Source organism: Dunckerocampus dactyliophorus, chromosome 4 (genome assembly GCF_027744805.1).
Source record: "Dunckerocampus dactyliophorus isolate RoL2022-P2 chromosome 4, RoL_Ddac_1.1, whole genome shotgun sequence".
NCBI lineage: Eukaryota > Metazoa > Chordata > Actinopteri > Syngnathiformes > Syngnathidae > Dunckerocampus > Dunckerocampus dactyliophorus.
The window spans coordinates 26,258,287-26,279,140 of NC_072822.1; the positions used below are offsets into that span (position 1 = coordinate 26,258,287).

The 20,854-nt window shown below is 41.0% G+C and overlaps 1 protein-coding gene across 2 annotated transcripts in view; it reads left to right on the top strand.

The window, feature by feature from the left end:
* slc4a5a (solute carrier family 4 member 5a) overlaps nt 1-20,854 on the top strand; it is a 73,310-nt gene that overhangs the window by 39,606 nt on the left and 12,850 nt on the right. The window contains exons 15-23 of one of the 2 annotated variants that reach the window (XM_054773504.1): nt 615-886; nt 4,187-4,221; nt 6,856-7,047; nt 9,187-9,300; nt 11,423-11,584; nt 13,632-13,810; nt 16,771-16,843; nt 17,138-17,206; nt 19,940-20,113. In XM_054773504.1, coding sequence (XP_054629479.1) covers nt 615-886; nt 4,187-4,221; nt 6,856-7,047; nt 9,187-9,300; nt 11,423-11,584; nt 13,632-13,810; nt 16,771-16,843; nt 17,138-17,206; nt 19,940-20,113 — 1,270 coding nt within the window. The remainder of the gene's footprint in view (nt 1-614; nt 887-4,186; nt 4,222-6,855; nt 7,048-9,186; nt 9,301-11,422; nt 11,585-13,631; nt 13,811-16,770; nt 16,844-17,137; nt 17,207-19,939; nt 20,114-20,854) is intronic. The other variant, XM_054773505.1, reaches the window with a different exon arrangement.

Consider the following 20,854-nt stretch of genomic DNA (forward strand, 5'->3'; position numbering starts at 1 on the left):
CTGTATGGGAAATTTTCCAGAAAATAAGGGAATTAAAAGGACAAAATTAAGGAGAGGTTCCCATCTCTCTTGATCTCTCTTTGTAAGGAAAGGAATCAAGCAAATGTAAAAAGCACAGTTGATAGTAGGCAAGTTGGACAGGGGACACAATGACTGGACAGACTACAATATTGGGGAACTGCACCAGAAAAGTCTATCGTCAGATTATCATATATGCACAGCGAGCAGAACAGGTGGCTGATTATGTTGACTCATGGCCAATGATTAAAGGGATTTGTGTAAGGAGTAAGAAGATCTATGTGTTGGTCTTCACCGTTTTTACCATACCATTTTACCATATATTAGTGGCCTGCTAGGCTTGTGCCCTATTAAGTGGCAATAATACATGAAACCTGATCTGTTTTAAACACGTAAAAAAATATATTGACTTTGCATTTTTTCATGCAAGACCTCCTTGGCCCAATGCCTGTCTCTATAGAACTGTTCAAGTTATGTTATCTTGGCTGGGGTAATGAATAAATTAGTCTTTGAGGGGTTTCTACGGCTTGAGCACTTGATATGTTGGAGCTTCACGCATTCATTCACCACACTTCCCTGATTTCTACCTCCTAAAGGAATAACAACATTGATTACATGGAGCTGCGCCTGTGGATCGGCATCCACTCATGCTTGCAGTGTTTCATTCTGGTGGCGAGCGACGCCAGTTACATCATCAAGTACATGACACGTTTTACTGAAGAGGGCTTCTCCAGTCTCATTTCCTTCATCTTCATCTCCGATGCCGTCAAGAAGATGGTGGGCTCTTTCCAATACTACCCCATCAACACCAACTTCAAACCCGATTACATCACTACCTACAAGTGCGAGTGCTTGGCGCCAGACCCGAGTGAGTTCATCCCTCGTCTCAGCATGATCGTGAAGTTAGTACAAGTGAAGCTTCACAACTGCTGAGGACAGTTGAAGTATTATTTTTCTTACTTCCTTCCATTTAGGAATATTTAATATTGGTTCCGAGAAACAAGCTAATACTTAGTTAAAGGGGACCTGTTATGCTTTTCCTCTTTTCTGACCTATAAATGCTGTTACAATGTTTTATTCTCGCGTAAAACAATGCCAACGCGTCAGATAATGAGGTCTGCGCATTTGGAAGTGAGCCCTGAAAGCAGTTTTAGACGGCTCTGCACGCTGTGTTTTACAGTTTATTTAACACTCCACTGACGTCAATGCAACCCGGACTTCATTATATTGGCATACTCAGCACCCCCGCTCTGCTTCGCTCTGTTCACGGTGTTAGCACGTAGAGCAGTGGCTCCCAGGAAACGTTTGTTGGGGTGTGCCTAAAAAGGCAAGCATCAGGCAGAAGTGGTTGGGGTTGCTGATTCCCGGCTAGCAAGAGAAAAATATGCTCATCTGTCCACAGCATTTCACACGGGACTGTTTTATGAACATGGTACAATGCGAAGCTGGACTATCCGCCAAACTTTTGCTGAAGTCCGATGCCTTTCCAACGTTACTTGGTTGTGTTGAAGAGTCAGAAGAGCCTGTAAGTAACAATTTATCAGTGTCCTAGCTGTGTTTATTTTGCGTAAGTAATCGGACAAAAGGGGTTCGGCAGCTGTCCGGAAGTCCTCAGGAGCGCTTGGGAGTGTGACCAATCACAGCGGAGTGGGCTCGGCGGGAGGCGGACCTGGAGTAGGGTGGAGTAAATTACACAGACCGTTTGGGCGGGAAGCAGGAAACGCTGCAGGAAGAGGTGCAGAGTCTGAAAGATCTTGAAGGGTTTCGAGCGGGTTATCGTGTGTAGCTGCTCTATAGGAGTCTAGAACTCAATATAAAGGCCTGAAAATTAGTATAATAGGTCCCCTTTAACTATTAATACATAATGTACTTACCGTACTGTTGTAGAGTTAATGTAATGCGTTAAACAATTACGGTATACAGTGGATCCTCGCACAGTCGTGATTCGGCATTCACAGCCTTGCAAATTCACTGATTTTTGTTTAAAAATAAGGTTTTTTTCAACAATAGGCCATATTTTTCCACAGAAAACACATCTCATTCTCCCATTCACCATATGCCAGTAATAATTTCTACATACAGTGATCACTCGTTTATCGCAGTTAATTCCAATTAGTTCCAGACCTGACTGTGATAAGTGAATTTCCACGAAGTAGGATTTTTTTAGTTAGAGCATAGAAAACGTGTTTATGACCTTCCAATGTGGTTTTAAACATTATTAGAGCCCTCCAGACATGAAATAACACCCCTGTCGTCACTTTTACACTGGTATCACCTAATATAATAGACATAATAACAGAAAATAAGCCATTTAAGACATAAAAAAGACTTGTGGCCATGTGTGATGCCACAAATGTGTTGGAATGTTCTGAAATTGAGTCACCGGATGGACAGGAAGTGATGTCGGGGGTTTAGAGTTGAGTTTTAGCTTGGTGTGGGTTACAGCTGCAACAGTACGCCATGTTTTTAGTTGGGAATTTTATTAAGGGATTAATGTGCCTTCAATTCATGAAATTTTGCCCTTTTTTCGTCAGTCTTCGATTTCACCATACTTACTGTAAGACGCAAAAGTCAAATTAACATACATGAATCCCTCGCCACTTTGCTGTTCAAATTCCGCAGCTTCACTCTGTCACACTATATATTAAAAATATATATTAATTAATAAATAATACTAATAAATGTGCCTATTATTAGTCAAAAATATGCATATTTTATTTTTGCCTAAATTAAGCATTTTTAAGCATAAAAGTGGCTAAATGAACTAAAAGATAAAAGAAAAAAAATATTAGGCATTCAGAAGACACACTGAAATTGTGGTATGTAGTATTCTACACTCGTCACTAGGTGTCACTAATGTTACTGTAATATTTGCACCATGTAATGGGACTCACAAGCACCAGATTTGACAGGCTTTTATTGCAGGTTTGCATGAACTCACAAAAGGCACAATAATCCCTAACACGGTTCAAACTAAAAGTCAACTCTGAACCCCCGACATCACTTCCTGTCAGCCCCAACACTCATCGGAACATATTCACAGCAACTCACATGAGCATGCGTCTTATTTATGTCTTAAATGGCTTATTTTTATTATTATTACAGTATTTGTTTTCTCTATATGTTTAAAGGTGACTAAAGAGGTTTACTTCATGCCTAGAGGGCTCTAATAATGTTAAAACTCTCATTTAGAAAGTAGTAAACAGATTTTATATGCTCTAACTATGAAAATATTCAATTTATAAATAAGGTATTCAAATTTTCAGAAATGCACTGCAACCAATTAACTATGATAAATGAGCAATTAGTATAACTTCTACACCATCACTCACATTCCATCTGTTCATAGATCATCTTACATTATCTTTCATTAGTGGTGAGTAGCTATACAGTTTATACTTTAAATGTGTTTAATAATTGTGTATATGCATATTTAGGGATTCAACCTGAATTGTGTTGAGAGTGAACAATGGCAATTGAAGGGAGAAGCTGAGGGTTCCGGAGCTGAATCTAATCTAATAATTACAACAGTAACTTTTATTGCAAATGTTGATCCAAAATTGGAGGAGAATGTCAGCTCATAGGAGCGTTTGGAGGCGGGGATAACGAGCCGTATGTCAAAAATAGACATTTTTATGAGTGTCTCAATTACTTTAGTTTTTTGCCATTCCTGGGTGGTCATGGATGGTAAACCCTGGATGGCAGGGATCTACTGAATTTAATACTTGTTACAATAAACAAGTTAATACTTAACTATGAATTAAAAAATACTGACAGATAAGTAATGTAACATATGAAACATTAACCATGCTGACTTGAACATAAAGTGCTGACCAAAAAAGTTGCAACACCTCCGTTAGGCATTTTTGTCTCCTTATGTATGTTTTTGATTAAAACAAAGTTTGACTGCAAAACATTGGGAATTTCTATAGACAGTGACTTCTGTAACTGATTTGTCTCTTGTTTGTTTTTGCCATGCTAAAACAATTTGGCTGCCATCTCTTACAAGTGAGTAAACTTATTATGGGTTAGCGTGCCCCGCAGAGTACATTCTCGTTATGATGTTTGGCTTTTCTTATTTTATTCCCTTCTTTTTCCCCGTCTCATTAACCCCCTGGTCTCTACCTGCCCTCCCCCCCAGTGGCTGCAATGATCTTCAATGGTTTAGTTCTGATGCCAGATAACAGCTCTAGTGTCTCTGGGGTAAGTACTTGTTTTCATTCCATTTTCATGCACTAATTCATTTTGGAGACATTTTATCCAAATTGAAAGTGAAGTCTGAGTAACAGAGGACTTTCACAGTGAAAGGAGGTTGTTTTGTTGCCCTTTTGTCTTCTTTCTGTAACGGGTGCAGCCCCACTAGCAGCACAAACCAAGACCAGGAAAAAGAAGGGTCACCAAGGCAGATAGGGAATATACGATGAGCAGAAAATCGGCAAGGTTGAGAATAGGGCCGAAACCCACTAGAAATCCTGAGGCCGGCCTCCTTCCCAGTCAAGGAGGCACTGAAATCCTCGTCCTTTGTATCGTGACCACAGGAATGCCTTTAGTTGAGAGAAAACATTAAAAGAAGGAGTTCCTCAAGGAGGAGTACTAAGCCCAACTCTCTTTTTCATCTATGACATGGAGAGAAGGGTACGACTTTTAGTTGAACCTCGGCTACAGGAGGTGCAATGTGGTTTTCGTCCCGGTCGCGGAACACTGGACAAGCTCTACATCTTTGCAATTGTACTGCAGGATACATGGGAATTTGCCCAACCGGTCTACATGTGCTTTGTGGACTTGGAAAAGGCATTCGACCGTGTCCCTTACGGTGTCCTATGGGGGTGCTCCGGGAGTATGGGATTGGTGTTGCGCTACTATGTGCCATTCGGTCCTTGTACAACCAGAGAAGGTGCCTGGTTCTCATTGCCAGCAGTAAGTCAGGCCTGTTTCCGGTGAACGTTGGCCTCCGCCAAGGCTGCCCTTTGTCACCGATTCTGTTCATAATTTTGTTCATAATTTTCATGGACAGAATTTGTAGGCGCAGCCAATGTGTCAAGTGAGTCCAGTTCAGAGCCTTAGGATCTCGTCTCTGCTATTTGCAGACGATGTGGTCCTGATACCCTCATCGGGCTGTGATCTTCATCGTTTACTGGGTCGGTTTGCAGTTGAGTGTAAAGCTTCTGGGATGAGATTCAGCACCTCCAAATCCGAGGCCATGGTTCTCAGTCGGAAAAGGGTGGGTTGCTCCCTCCAGGTTTGGAAGGAGGTCCTGCCTCAGGTGGAGGAGTTGAAGTATCTCGGGGTCTTGTTCACAAGTGAGGGAAGGTTGGAGCGTGAGATCGATAGGCGGATAGGCGCAGCTTCTGCAGTAATGTGGTCGCTGTACCGGACCATCATGGTGAAGAGAGAGCTTAGCCGAAAAGCTCTCAATTTACCGGTCGATCTATGTTCCCACCCTCACCTATGGTCATGAGCTTTGGGTCGTGACCAAAAGAACGAGATAGCGGATACAAGCAACTGAAATGACTTTCCTCCGTAAGGTGGCGGGACTCACCCTAAGAGATAGGGTGAGGAGCTCAGTCATCTGGGAAGGGGCTCAAAGTAGAACCGCTGCTCCTTCACATTGAGAGGAGCCAGTTGAGGTGGCTTGGGCATTTAGTCCGTATGCTTCCCGGACGCCTCCCTGGTGAGTTGTTCCGGGCATGCCCGGAAGGCCCCGTAGAAGACCTAGGACATGCTGGTGGGATTATGTCTAACAGCTGGCCTGGGAACGCCTTGGTGTCTTCCAAGTGGAGATGGACGGAGGTGGTCGGGGACCGGGAATTCTGGGCTTCCCTACTGAGACTGCTGCCCCCGCGACCCGGATAAGCGGATGGATGCATGGATGGATGAATAACCCTCCGCCAACAGGTGATGAAGGGCGAATGTTTCCTACTGTCGGAGAATCTGTAATATAGTCTTAGAGTCTCTCTTTCGCTGTAGCAGCAAGGGAGTAAAGGTATGGGGGTGATCTACCATAAAACAGGTCAATGGCACAGTCATGAGGTGGCAGGTATTTGGCTTTAGCTTTACTGAAAACATCCTTTAGGTCATGATACTGGACACGTCAGGAACTGAACAGGAAGAATCGGGAACTGGATCTGGCAGAGAGAGAAAGTTTGGAAGAGGCATAACCAGAATTGTGCCAGTGGACCAGTGGTGGTGGAGCCAGGGATGTCCCAAGATGTGTCGTCAGCATCAGAAATTGGATAGACTTACTGTGGTTGTTGGACAGAAGCATGTGCAATGGGTTGGTCTGTTGTGTTACCCACCCCATAAATGCCCATGAGGATCATGGTCAGAGGTGTAGTTTCCTGGACCCATGACTGGCCAGATTGTTGTACTGAACAGGTGTAGATGTGGACCCCTAAAACAGCACAATCAAGGGGCAGACAAAAAGTGAGATCAGGAATAGAAGGCTGTCACATTCACCAGGACAGCCTGTTATATTGCTGGAAGATCTTGCATGGGACAATGAACAATGTGGGGATGTCTGGAGTGGATGAATGGAGTAGGAAAGTATTTTAATGGGCAGGTAGGGGATAATTGGTTCGATTTAAGGGGTTCAATTTACAGCAAGTGGCAGGTAGAATACAGCAGTGGAAAGTGAGTGGAAAAGTACCGGCAGGAGACAGAAAACATCAGGGCTGGACTGTGACACTTTCCTTTGTTACAATCCACCCCATCATCTTCATGCTCTGTGAATTACAATGTTACATCTGTGCTGATCAATGTGGTTGTTAAATACATTTTCATCAGAACACTTTTTCTTCATCCTTTCTCTGTCTCTGCATTATTGCCACCCACCCGCAGTTAAATGTGACAGTTCTGGACTGGAGCCAGCTGAGTAAGAAGGAGTGTTTGAAGTACGGGGGTTCTCTGGTGGGGAATGCCTGCAAGTACGTACCAGATCTGGCACTTATGTCTTTCATCCTCTTCTTTGGGACATACTCCATGACTGTCACTCTCAAGAAGTTCAAGTTCAGCCGCTACTTTCCCACGAAGGTGACAAAGTGACTTACTACTACTGCTGTGTCTGTCTTATCATGCTTCTCAGTCATATAATCATTCACTTTGGTGGGGTAATAGGTTACAGCCCACGCAACGCAAATGATCTGCAAGATACCCATGCTGCTTTTGGACAAAATAGACACAAAACTCCCCTTTCTCAAGCCTGTTCTTTAAATGTCATCATTGGCATAATTTTGTTTAATGTTACCTGCCATAGTTTTTTTATAGCAGGTTTCAGTTCCAAATGTACCTGAGTACCTGGCGGAAGACTGAAAATCACTAGTTAATCAGTGGATGATGTTTGTGCAAAAATGTCACTGAAATAAAATCTGTTCTCAACAAAGAGAGCTATTGAAATAACTTAAATTCTATCAAATCACAGAAGAATGAATCAGCTTATTGTTTTTTTTTACCCAGCAGAGTAGCTCCTAGATGCAAATAACACAAGGGGTAAAAATGTACACAGTAATCCCTCGTTTATCGCGGTTAATTGGTTTCAGACCAGACTGGAAGTAGGATTCCTTATTTGTAAATCAAATACTTTGGTAGTTAGAGCATAGAAAACCTGTTTACAACATTGGTTTTTAACATTATTAGAGCCCTCTAGACATGAAATAAAATCCATAGAATTACCTTTATACTCGTATTACCCATTAGCCAGTAGACATAATAATAGAAAATAAGCTATTTAATACATAATTAGACATAACTAACATAAGACTCGTATGTGTTGCTGTAAATGTTGGGAAGCTGAATAGGGGGGTGGACAGGAAATGACATCAAGCGTTCAGAGTTGTGTTTTAGCATGGCATTGGTTATGGCCAAAACAGTAGCTTCTGTTTTTATTAGGGATTGTTGTGCCTGTTGTAATATAATTCACACCCGCAATAAAAAGCAATTGTTACGGCGGTCAAGTCTGATGCTTGAGTGTCTCACCAAACATTACAGTAACATTACTGATACTCAGTGACCAGTGTTGAATACTACATATCATCGCAACGTCTTTGAATGAGTCTTTTGAATGCCCTATAGTGTATGTATATTTGAGTTAATAACTAGAATCCTCTTCTTCCCTTTTCAATTGTCATTGCTTACTTGCAACACAATTCAGGTTTAAGCCCTAAATATGCCTCACACACGTGTTAAACACATTTAAAGTACAAAATGCATAGGTACTCACCATTAATGAATGATAATGTAAGATGATCCATGAACTGATGGAATCTGAGTTACGGTGTAGCCTTTAGCCTGGTCGTCAGGCTAGCTCTAGAGGTCAGCAGGCTAGACAGCAGGCAGTCACATCTACATAATCCACACTGCTTGCCTTACAATATTATATACAGTAAGTTGTGGTCAGCCCGCTGCAAGTTTTGAGGCTGGGCTGACTGTCGAAGCTAGTCCTTTTGTAGTCAAACACAACTACGGTACGTTCAAGGACCACCGAACAAAATACAAAATCTTACCATTGACAAAAAAAACATTTTCAGTGAATCATAACACATAACAATTGTGGGCTTTCTAACAGTGGTACATGTATGCTGTACATTTGACCTGAATTATCACACATTTATAAATTATTACTGACTTATGGTACATGAGATGTGTTTTACAGTTTCTAGAAAAAACTGCCCATTTTTGGAGGAAAAATAAAAAGTCTTGACCAAAAATTCTCAAATCTCCAGGGCCTGAAAGCTGAATGCTGTGTATCATGTTTACAATTCAACATGTCAGAAAAGGAGTAGGAAGAAGCCAATCTTATTAAATCCTACCCTCTCTTCATGTCTCAGCAATTACTAATAATTTCTTCACTTTCTGTGTTTAACATATTTTTATTCTCACAGAAGTCAACAGAGAGTACAATGTTTATCAAATCATTATTTCACACAAGATTCGTTTGCATATGACCAGTCCAGGGTGCATCCTGCCTCTTGCCCAAAGTCAGCTGGAATAGGCTCCAAGTGATGACAAGCGGCATAGAAAATAGATAGATGGTTGTCTGTATATGACTGTTTATGTTTACAAGAAAACCCATTGACAGACTGCTTTTCAATACTTTTTCTACATTTTTGTTTGATCTTGTCCAGAAATATATGTTGACTGTTTTGTTGTTTTTATCCTTGCTTTTTATTCCAGCTGAGGAAACTTATCAGTGACTTCTCGATCTTCATGTCAATCATGACATTTGTGGGCCTTGACATGCTGATGGGTCTCAAAACCCCCAAGTTAATTGTTCCAACAGAATTCAAGGTACAGCCTGTATTTTTCTTGAAAATAACTACAAAGATTACCACAAAGTGATCCAAAAATATGTCAAATTATGGTATTTTTTCCAGCTTTATTTGGTAACACATGCAGACAAAGAGCCTATGCAAAACATTTTTTTGAAACTTCAGGTGGTTACAAACGAGTTCCATACCTAGGCTGTGATGTAAGTTGAGTTTTAGTGTCAGTCGTAACTTCTACCTAAATGAACTCCTAAGCCATTCACTCTGAACACATGAAGGACATATACAATACATTAATAAAAATACTAAATACAATAAATAATTTGCAATAAATCTTTATCCTTAATGATGATCTCGACAGTCGAACGGTTAGGACCAAAAGAGCATCACTTTTCACTTCCATAGTGATGGCTTTCCTTTTCTTTAGCGCACTTCCGCTTGGAAAACATAACGCAAGCCAAAAAGTTAACTGTGTTAAAGTGATGTTATTCTTCCTCAGGGTGTTTACTTCTCATAATTATAGACCAAAATTTAATTTTTTTGTGATTTATGAGAGCCCTTTCGTAACCACGGAACGCTGTAAGCCAAGGACCAAGTATAAATGACTACCTAGTTGTAATCATGCATCCCCTCCTACTGTGAAAATCTGTCTCATTATGCCAAGAATTACTACGAGAATAGATGTCAATCTGCTGTTAACTCCAAATTAGACGGAAGACAAGACAAGCTCTTTGAGAATAACGACAATACAATATAATAAACTTGCATGCAAGGAGACAAATCAATGCATCCTGAAAAGATGGCTTCTTGAGAAAATGTCTAACGTCTCATGCTGAAATGTTAGTTAATCTACAAAACAACATATGTGAGGGGACGGGTGATCTTCTCCTCCTGTGAGGAACAGAGACAATGAGAGGCAGATTAGACAACCAAGGCTATTTGAGGACCTGTCCACACTGAAACGTTCCTGGATTTTTTTTTTTTGGCGGGTTAAAGAAAATGATCATCCACACTATGCCAGATTAGTAAATAGTGACATCTAGACGGCAGTGGATCACTGGATGAAAACGATGCAAGAGACAAGGCACGCCTACGTGTGGCGCTGTAAACAGACACGCAGACAGAACCACGTGACACACTAAACTATAGAAGAACAAAGAACACATGCACATAAGTCCGTTGTCTTGTGACTCAAGTCAGTCGAAATATTCAGATATTATGTTGCCGTGTCGGCTTGTCACTTCTGGTCATGTGACAAGGACAAGGCAGTGATGTCATCGTTTTCAGAAAGTAGCGGCTTGGTCTACACGGCAACGACAAGCCTGCATTTTCAGATTTTCCTACTCCAGAAGCCGTTTTGAAAAAAATACCGTTTCAGGGCACACAGGACGCCGTTTCTATGCGAATGAAAGGCTGAAACGATCAAATACTTTCTGACCTGAAAACGTTTAAGTGTGGACAGCTCCTGGATCAGGTGATAAGCATGTGGAGGACTTGTTTTGCAGACGAGAGAGCTCTAGCCCAGAGCAGATAATCATAGCAAGTCAGTGTGACATTAATGTGTATCATAGAAATACTGTACATATGTGTATCATTATAACTAAAATTAGTCAAATCCAATGGAATAATGGCCAAAAACAAAACATTTTATAAGTGCAATATTTTCCTGACAATAAGCAACATTCATGTAACAGCTTGTTGCCAGTCATTGCTTTGCATTTAAAGCCACGCCTTGATTTCCTTCATTATACAGTCAAAATGTAAAATGAATGATATGATTGAAGCAGCAGTTTTCATACAACTCTAACATGGCCGAATGGGCAGCGGAAATTGTGGGGTGGATATCAGCAAGATAAACAATCATAATACACAAATACAGTTTGAATTGCTTCTTGGGAACCACTTCATTGTGTTAATCTGAATACATCATGAGAATGTGCAACCACTCCAGAAGCAAGATACACATAAAAGGGCAATTTCAGCATGTGAATAAATTACAAAAGACAGTCATAATTGTCAAAAAGCTTATCGTACTTCCACTTACTGTTTGGACAAAGCAAATGCATATCTTGATGGAGGATTTAATGACACAAACATTTGTTGGATGAATTGTGGAAGTAAAGTGTTTTCTTATCTCTGACTAGCCTACCCGGTCAGATCGTGGCTGGCTCGTGATGCCGTTTGGGAAGAACCCCTGGTGGGTTCACGTGGGCAGTTTTGTCCCTGCCCTCCTGGTCACCATCCTCATCTTCATGGATCAGCAGATCAGTGCTGTCATTGTCAACCGCAAAGAGAACAAACTCAAGGTACAGGTGGACTTCTGCTAGAATGCTTTGTTTCCTAATTAAGATCAAGGCTGAATACCAATTCTACCCCTTAGCCCTTCCTCTTCATCTTACCCCTTCACCTACCACTGAAAACCTAGAGCCAAGGGGATGAAGCCACTAAGAAATGGGACACCACTGGACACCACACAATAAATACTATATCTCACCACGAGAATTGTTGGTGGACTAGAGTGGCTATAATTCACAGTAAGCAGACTTGAAAACGATATGCTGCGTTACATGAGTGATTATATAAAACACAAACGTCACAGTACATACAATTCAGTAATGACGATTCCCCTCGCTATCAAGAGATTTTAAAATACATCTTACAATTAACAGGCTAATTTGGTGGCTATCTAATCCAGGGGTCACCAACGTGGTGCCCGCGGGCACCAGGTAGCCCCCCACGACCACACGAGGCACCCGCAGGCCTGCTTTTCATTCAGGTTTTCAGTTAATAATGTGAGAACACTAGAAAGAAAAGTATTCTGAAACATAAAATGTGAGTTGTGGATACCAGCATGTGAATGTTTTGGTAAAACAAGCATATTTGATTTGTTTGGGTTGAAATAAGGTATGAAAATCATTTCTACAAAAATGAGTCGCTCGTGGCCATTTTCATTTTCTAAAAGTAGCTCTCACAAGAAAAAACGTTGGTGACCCCTGGTCTAATCATTGTCTAATCGTTTATGAAATGCAGTAGATTGCGGTGAAGTTAGATATCGGTGGTAGCTGGCTAGTTTTAACTAGCGATCATCCAACAATTCAAAACATGGTGAATATTTGCGTGAAATAGCAAATGATTGAGTATCAAATAAAACATGAGTGACGTTACTGTGAAAATCAATAATTATGTTTACTTACTTACATTGATATCATTCTTTTGGTCTTTGCTCTGCTGCTGGAGGGTGGTATCTGGTCCTCGAACACACTCGGTTTCTAGGGCTGTACACCGCTTAGCACTTACCTCTGACCCCTCCCTCACCCCTTACCTCTGTATTTAAGGAGAACTGGGACACCAATTGATTCTCGTGAATGTGCAAAATCTAGGGGTAAAGGGTAGAATTGGGATTCAGCCTAAATTGGGGATGGAAGTAACTCAGTGCGAAAGGAACAAGAACCTTGATTCCATCAAACTGCCCAGGGATGCAACTAATTTCAGCAGCTAAGGAATATCGGCAGAAAAAAATGGTACCATATGATTTGATATCTCATTTTTATGTCAATATTATTGGATATCCCTAGCTGCAACCAATTATAATAGACACATGGGTAAAGCAATAGGCTTACTATATCAGTATGGCTTCATAAAGGTAGCATTGTAAAGTGATTCTATTTTTCTACAACAGTGCCTTACTGATGAAAACCAAAATACAGGTTAAATGTCATATTGGTGCATATTTCTTGTGACTGCTCTACTGGTTGCAATTTTCTGGCAATATTCCCCTTCATACAGTTGTCTGCCGGGTCGTGACTAGGATGAAAGATGGGGGAGACGGGGCTATTCTGCAGATAATATTCAACGAGGCCCCCATTTGAAGAAAAATGACAGGCTACCTGTGCCCCCCACCCACCCCATGATGCTACCACCACCAAGCCTGACCGTGGTACAGCGCTTTTACTGTAGATTTGAAAACCTCACCCATATCCTGTCATTATGGCCAAATAGCTCAATCGTTGTCTCGTCTGATCATAAAACTTTCATCCAGAAGGCATCTGGCGTGTCCATGTGGGCAGCTTCAAATTTCAGTCCAGCTTGACGGTGTTGATTTCCCAGCAACGGACATCTTTTTTGGTCAGCACCCTCCCAGTCCATGGCAACTAGCTTCACTGCGTACAGTGGAACTGGCGTTCAAGCAGTTTACAGTTCATGGCAGGCTTGAGCCTTTGTGGTTACTGGGTTGCTCCTGAACAACCTAACCGGTTTCCTTACACAAAGGGATCTTGTCATACATTAGCCAAATAAATGCAGAAATAAGTGTGTTCTGTCAAAAATCATCTCCTCTACCTACTGTCTCTTCAGAAAGGTTGTGGCTACCATTTGGATCTCTTCTGGGTGGGTGTCTTGATGGCCGCTTGCTCCTTCTTGGGTCTGCCCTGGTATGTTGCCGCCACCGTCATCTCCATCGCCCACATCGACTCTCTGAAAATGGAGAGTGAATCCAGCGCTCCAGGAGAACAACCACAGTTCCTCGGGGTCAGGTCAGACAAAACCAATGAAATGAAATGAGAACTATCTATGGACATACAGGGACAGGCACAAAATATACAGTATATATTTGATTGAAGTGCAGATTAAGTGTAAGAGTACCTCCATTTTTATAGGCTCAATCGTATTAAAGTGGAACCCGTTTAAGTCAACTCCCGTTTATGTCGACAACCCATCTAAGTGGACCAACTCATGAAGTCTCAGTCCATCATGTTCTTCATGTTGCTAAAAGTACCAACTTAAGCCAATGTCGGCATACATGGTCAACCACTTTTAGCAACGTCAAATTTGAAACCGAAAGGGGTCATTTATATTAGTGGTGGGAAGCTTAATTCCCTTGTGTTGACTTGTGTTGTTATGAGCCACTCACTGAAGTGAATATGGGGACTTGATTCACTGGAGTCACTTGTCACAAAGCAAGCAAGCTCATCTAATACCCACGAGACAGTCAAACTCCAGTCTTCATCATGTACGCGTGAGTCAGTGAAACATGAGTCTTCAAATTGAGCCTTCGTTGAGTACCCATGATCCAGCGAAACTCGGGTCTTCGTTGAGCACCCATGAGTCAGTGTAACTCGAGCGGAGGGCATGGGGGTGTTGTACATTATAGCGATCTAATTTATCTTATTTATTCTGTATTGTGTAAAACTAAGTCATGAATAACATCAAATTGAAAGCACAAAATGAATGGCGACCCACCATCCACCAGTTCAAGTTCCAGCCAAGTGTTTCCAGAGAGATTATTACTTGTACATCGCTGTTTGACGTGTGTGGTAAAAGGCAGTGTGCTAGCATGAATTCACTTGAGACAAATGTGCACATTAGCACTCAATAAGTCATCAAAACTTAGTTTGTTTACTTCCTGTGTTTGAATGTTACAATTTTTTAATAGGTAGAGAAAAGAATAGAGGATATGCGAGTACCCCTGAGTTAGCAAAACCCGAGTCTTCGTTGAGTAGCTGTGAGTCAGCAAAACTCAAGTCGAGTATCCAAGTCTGTGAAACTGGGATCTTTGTTGAGTACCCGTGAGTCAACATAACTCAAGGCTCGTCGAGTACCTATTAGTCAGTTTAACTCAAAACTTTGTCGAGTGCCTGTGAGTCAGTGAAGCTTGAGTCTTTGTCAAGTACCAGTTAGTCAGCAAAACGTGAGTCTTTGTCGAGTATCCATGAGTCAACGAAACTCCAGTCTTTGTCGAGTGCCAGTGACTCAGCGAAACTGCGGTCTTCGTTGGGCACGAGTGAGTAAGTGAAAGTCGAGTCTTTGTCAAGTACCTTTGAGTCAGCAATACCCAAGTCATTGTCGAGCACCTGTGATGCACCCGTTGATTTGTGGCAAGGAGCAGATCTGTTGCTTTTTTCACAAGGCTAAGACATTTATACAAATGTAGAGTAATGTTGCACACTTCATGACATGTTACTGCTCTCCTTTTTTAATTTAGCAAGAGGGAGTGGGGGTGAATACGTGCCGTAAATCACGGTGTATAAATGGCACCCGTGTATTAACCGCACCCCCATTTTCAGGCTCACGGCGGGGAAAAAAAAAACATTTTAGTTCATAAATGCTTGCCAACTCTTTCATCTCAAATCAACATGCGTAAAGGTACTAAGCAATTTCAAAAAGAAGAAAGGAGAAATCTGCTGTCCATCAATTCATCTGCAATGGAATTCAGTTTGCCCTCAACTTGCCGATGATGTCCGCTCTCCAACGCCGGATGACTGACTCGTCCACACCGTGCTGCCGTCCTGCTGCCCGGTTCCCAAACTCTTCTGCATACCGGCAGACGGAGAGTTTGAACGCTCCGGTGAAAGATCGTCCTAGCATTTTGAGAGGGTACAGGCCCGGTCACACCGCCCGAACTTTGCTGTAGCGTCCCTTGAACGGTAGGAAGAGTGGGCTGAATTTCGACAACGCTCGTCACCACGCACAAAATGGGAAAAAAAAATAGAAAACACGGGCGTTGTCCTAGTGGTGCACCGCTGAAGCCGGCGTTGCTTTAGCCTTCATTTAACGATAGCGAACGTTGGTTTAGCGGTGACGCGAGCGGTGATAGAGCGGCGTTCTGCGCATGCACATGCGGATCAGTTATCCATGTATTGCACATAACACATAACGCTGCATTGCTTCAGTGTGAATTTGAATAAACTCCAACGTTGTATTGTGTTTTACATCATCTGCAATGTTTTAATGGAAGCTTAGGTTAGCTTCAGTGAATATAGAGATCGTTTCACTGCGTGAAAATAAAGACATCAGCCGTCAGATAAGTTAGAAAGAAATTGCATACACAAGCATTTTCAGCAACTGTACAGCAGAGGGCGCTAAAGTCAAAGCAACTGTCTGACCCACAGACGGCTATTCTAAAATGGGCTTCTGGTCAATTTCTCCCCATACCGAGTCTGGTCACAAACCACACCCCTATTTTTTGCTTCTTACCGGTGGAAAAAAAGTGCGGTTTATACACCGTGATTTACAGTAAGTGAACGAGTTCACAGAGACGAGTACGCATGAGCAAATGAAGAAGAGTGGGAGGGAGAACAGAAATTTGGAGAAAATGGAGAAAAACAACGTCAGGGTTGAAAAATCCTTGATCATCATCCATTCTTGTCATGTGTCTGGCAAAAATCACAAGTAATAGTGCAAGCAGTGGCTATTTTCGGTTATAACGACAACCGCTTATGTCGACTTGAGTCAGCCAATCCAAACAATGTTATTTAAACGGGTTCCACTGTAGTATAGTATTTGAACAACTGATATATTTGTTGAAATAACCTTGACTTTTACCTGCTTGTAAACCCTTTGCAGTCAATGACTGGTCAGCTTCAGGACATACTGTAAACCTGTTAGGTGTCCCTTTTGTTATTACAGCCGGTGTGAAATGCTTTGCTAAGAAGATGAGAAAAGTCTCTGCGCTGATTTGTCTAATGTATGTGCGCCATTAATGTTGGATTTACAGAGAACAGCGAGTGACAGGCATCCTGGTGTTTGCTCTCACTGGGGTTTCCATCTTCCTTGCTCCAGTGCTGAAGGTACGAAGAATACTGGGAATGAGCCACATGTGCTGTTCAAACATCACTTGTATTCATCCATAAATCTATTGTACATAAACTGAGTACAATAAGGGGACAATAAGTTCTGTGCAAAAGCTTTAGATCGAAATTGTAATTTACTGTTCGATAACGTCAAGATGACAAACAAACAATAAAGCAATAAAATGGTGGAGTTTTGCACAGAACTGTGTGCTATCGTGTTTATCTTCCCATGACCCTGTACGGCATTCTCACAGTCTGTCACACGATTTCTGTACTTTCTCTTGTTTGTAGTACATCCCCATGCCTGTACTATATGGCGTCTTCCTGTACATGGGGGTGGCTTCCCTCGGCGGAATCCAGGTACGCTTTGAGAAACGTGTCGGAATAAATTGGCTGCCATTCAGTCTTATTAACTTTGGTGAGTGATGGGGAGAGAAATAATTTAAAGCTGCCAAACAAAGCAGAGAGCAGAGAGGCTGGCAGATAACTGACAGCTTGTTTATTTGAATTCTGGATTCTGCAGAATGGATAAACGATATCGCATGCACTTACCAACCACATTACTATTTTCATGCTTTTGTAACAATACGTGATTGTACAGTCCAGTGTTTTCCCCTACTATCATATTAGTGGTTCTCAACATTTTTTTCAGTACTGGTCCTCCTTTGAAATATTGTTTTCAACCAAGTACCCCCACCCACAGCACTGTAGCATCACTATCTGATTTATTACTGTCCAAACAGTGCGCAGTGGTTTGTTTGAATCGTTTAGAAATACAACATGGAGCATACATGTAAAATAACTAAAATAAATAATGAACATAAAATAATCCTCAATTTAAAGTGCCCTATTTTCAGATTATAATAAATATGTGTCTTTAAATGCAAATAAAAAAGGAATTTATAAACATTATTAAACAAATCGACTTGCGAACGGTCGTCTGGAACCAATTGTGTTCGTAAGTTGGGGACCTAGTGTATTAATATTAAATTGTATGAATTACTGCTTTCAGATTTTAACATTTTTTCTCCTTAAGTTACAATAAACATACCATAAATGTTCTGTACAGTTCACAAGGGGGGAAATGTACAAAATCAGCAGGGGATGAAATACACTGTATATATGTATATTAAATGTCAAGCACCCCCTGCAGTGCCTTCAGATACCCCCAGGAGCACTAGAACCACCATTTAAGATCCAATTAGGGCACCCCTGCTGTCCCAAGAAGGTCAAGTTATTTTTGTCTCCATATCTCAGCAATTTGTTTATTTGTTATGTTTGTTCACACTTATAATAACCCATGTGTTTACGTTCATTTTACATTTACATTTTTCGAGTGAAAACTGTCTGGATGAGTGAATAGTTTGGACTAAATGGGTGGCTTTACTGTGCATGTGGTACGGGGGCATGCTTTTATTTTGATGGCCGGACTTACCGAATACAAGAAGTGTTACGCAGCATTTGCACGAGTGATGCCTGTCACTGCGCAATACATTCTATGCATGTGCAAAACGCGTCTACAGTACATTCGGTCAGCCTATTTTTCGGCAGTCACATGTTAGGCATGTGTAATCTACGCCATCCGTCAATCTACTTTACGGCAACAAGCAATATACGTCCCGCCTGTCACTGCGCAATACGTACCCGTAACGCAATTGGTCCTGCGTATGCGTAGCGACTACGTCACTTCCTCCTTCAGCTAATTTTTACGACAGCGCTTCTGCGATGTCACGTTCTTGCTGCCGTAAAATAGATTGACGGATGGCGTAGATCACACATGCCTAACATGTGACTGCTGAAAAATAGGCTGACCGCATGTACACGCGTTTTGCACATGCGTGGAACCCACTTGAACCGATTGCGTTCCGGGTACGTATTGCGCGGTGACACCCCCTCTACACCCAAAAACGTTATAAAGATAGACAGAAATTTAAGAAATAACAACATAATCAATCTTATTTTTCTGATATCATATCCATGGTGCAAGTGCACAGTTTATAAGCCCTCTTTTTTTGATTCCATCAATTATTTAACGTTTTTTTTTCGCCACTAAAAAAATACGTACAAAAGCATTTGCTAGGAAGATATGTTTGGATGGATGGTATTTCCCCGTCCCCGCATCATCGCACTCTACTTATGGTTGTTTACATTGAAATATAACTGCATTTTATGTGTTTTATTTATGTACAGTATGTTAGACGTAACCGGATATGACGTTTACGTTTAAGTTTTTACGTAACTCAGTCTTGGTGGATGTCAGACGATAAGACGATAGAAACATCCCCATGCTTAATACGGATTTTAACAAGAGTCACTAATAAAATAACCTCCCAATATATTACATATATAAAGTATTTTCACCATTTATGTTCATACTATTTTCAGAGGGGAAAAAAAATTTTTTTACGGTGCCGTGAATGCTGAATCACGTGTATGATGACAACCATTGCATATATTTAAAGACACAATTTTGAGTTATTACTAGTCTCAACATTTCACCCTTTTGTCTTTACATTTTTGTTCTATTTTTCCCATTTTTGCATTTATTTTTTTTTGGGGGGGGGGTAATTGTATTTCTACAAAAAAATTATTTCGCGGCCTCTTGGCCACACTGTGACTTCAGCAGTGATGAACAAAAAGAGAGAGGAAAAAAAGATACAAGGTACAAAAATAAATATAAATAGATATAAGATCAAGTTAATTAAATACGAGATTTAAGTAAATAAATACAGAGTAGAAAATTGAAATTATTCAGTATAAATATGATATTTTTGGAATTGGCATGCATTATTTTGCTGTTTAGATGATGATTAATTAAACATGTATTGTTAAATTTAATGTTTATGTCTCACTGTGGTGAAAAGGTCCCAATTCCAGATCATAAGATAATATAAGAGAGATATGCCTTTATTAGTCGCACAAGGGGAAATTCCAGATCTTCAAAAATCGTCTTTTGTATCGTAGTGTTGCTGCTGCTGCTGACTACATTAGTCTTTATGTGTGTCTCTTCCTTTTGTGTTCCGGGATAACTTCGGTTAGTATTGGACTAGGTGTTTGAAACTGACCTGACTTGGTTTTACTCACCCTCTGTAGTTCTGGGACAGGATTAAACTGTACATGATGCCGTCCAAGCACCAGCCCGACCTCTCCTACCTGCGCCATGTTCCCCTGAGGAGGGTACACCTGTTCACCCTGATCCAGATCATATGCCTGACTGTACTCTGGATACTCAAATCTACATTTTTAGCAATCGTCTTTCCGGTTATGGTATGTACTGTAATACAATATTATACTAGATGTATTATTCCTACAAATTGTAGTACAGTAATCCCTCACTACTTCATGCTTCAAATTGGTTCACTCTATTCCGTTTTTTGAAAAGTATATAAATCAATAAATCATGCTGTCTCGTGGTTGCATTATTAGTAAAAAAAAATATGCATATTTACGCAAATGGCTAAATGAAGTAAAATACCAATAATATAAGAAGAGGCATTCAAAGACTTGATGATATGTAGTATTCTACAGCGGCCAGTAGATTTCAGTAATGTTACTGTAATTTTGGGTGTGACACACAAGCACCAGACTTGATCGCCGGGACAACAGGCTTTTATTGCAGGTTTGAATGATCTCACAACAGGCACAATAATCCTGAACACGGACTACTGTTGCGGCTGTAGTCAAAGCCAAGCTGAAACTCAACACATTACAGCAGCACACATGAGTACGAGTCTTATTTATGACTTAAATGGCTTATTTTCTCATATTATGTCTACTATATTGGGTAACACGAGTGTGAAGGTGACTATTGGGGTGTTATTTCATGTCTGGACGTTTCTATAATGTTAAAAACTGTATTTAGAAGGTCGTAAACAGATTTACTACAAAAATTCCACTTATAAATAGGGAATCCTACTTGGCGGAAATTCACTTATCACAGTCGCGTCTGGAACCAGTTAACCAGTGATAAACGAGGGATTACTGTACATGGATATGTTTTCTGTGTGA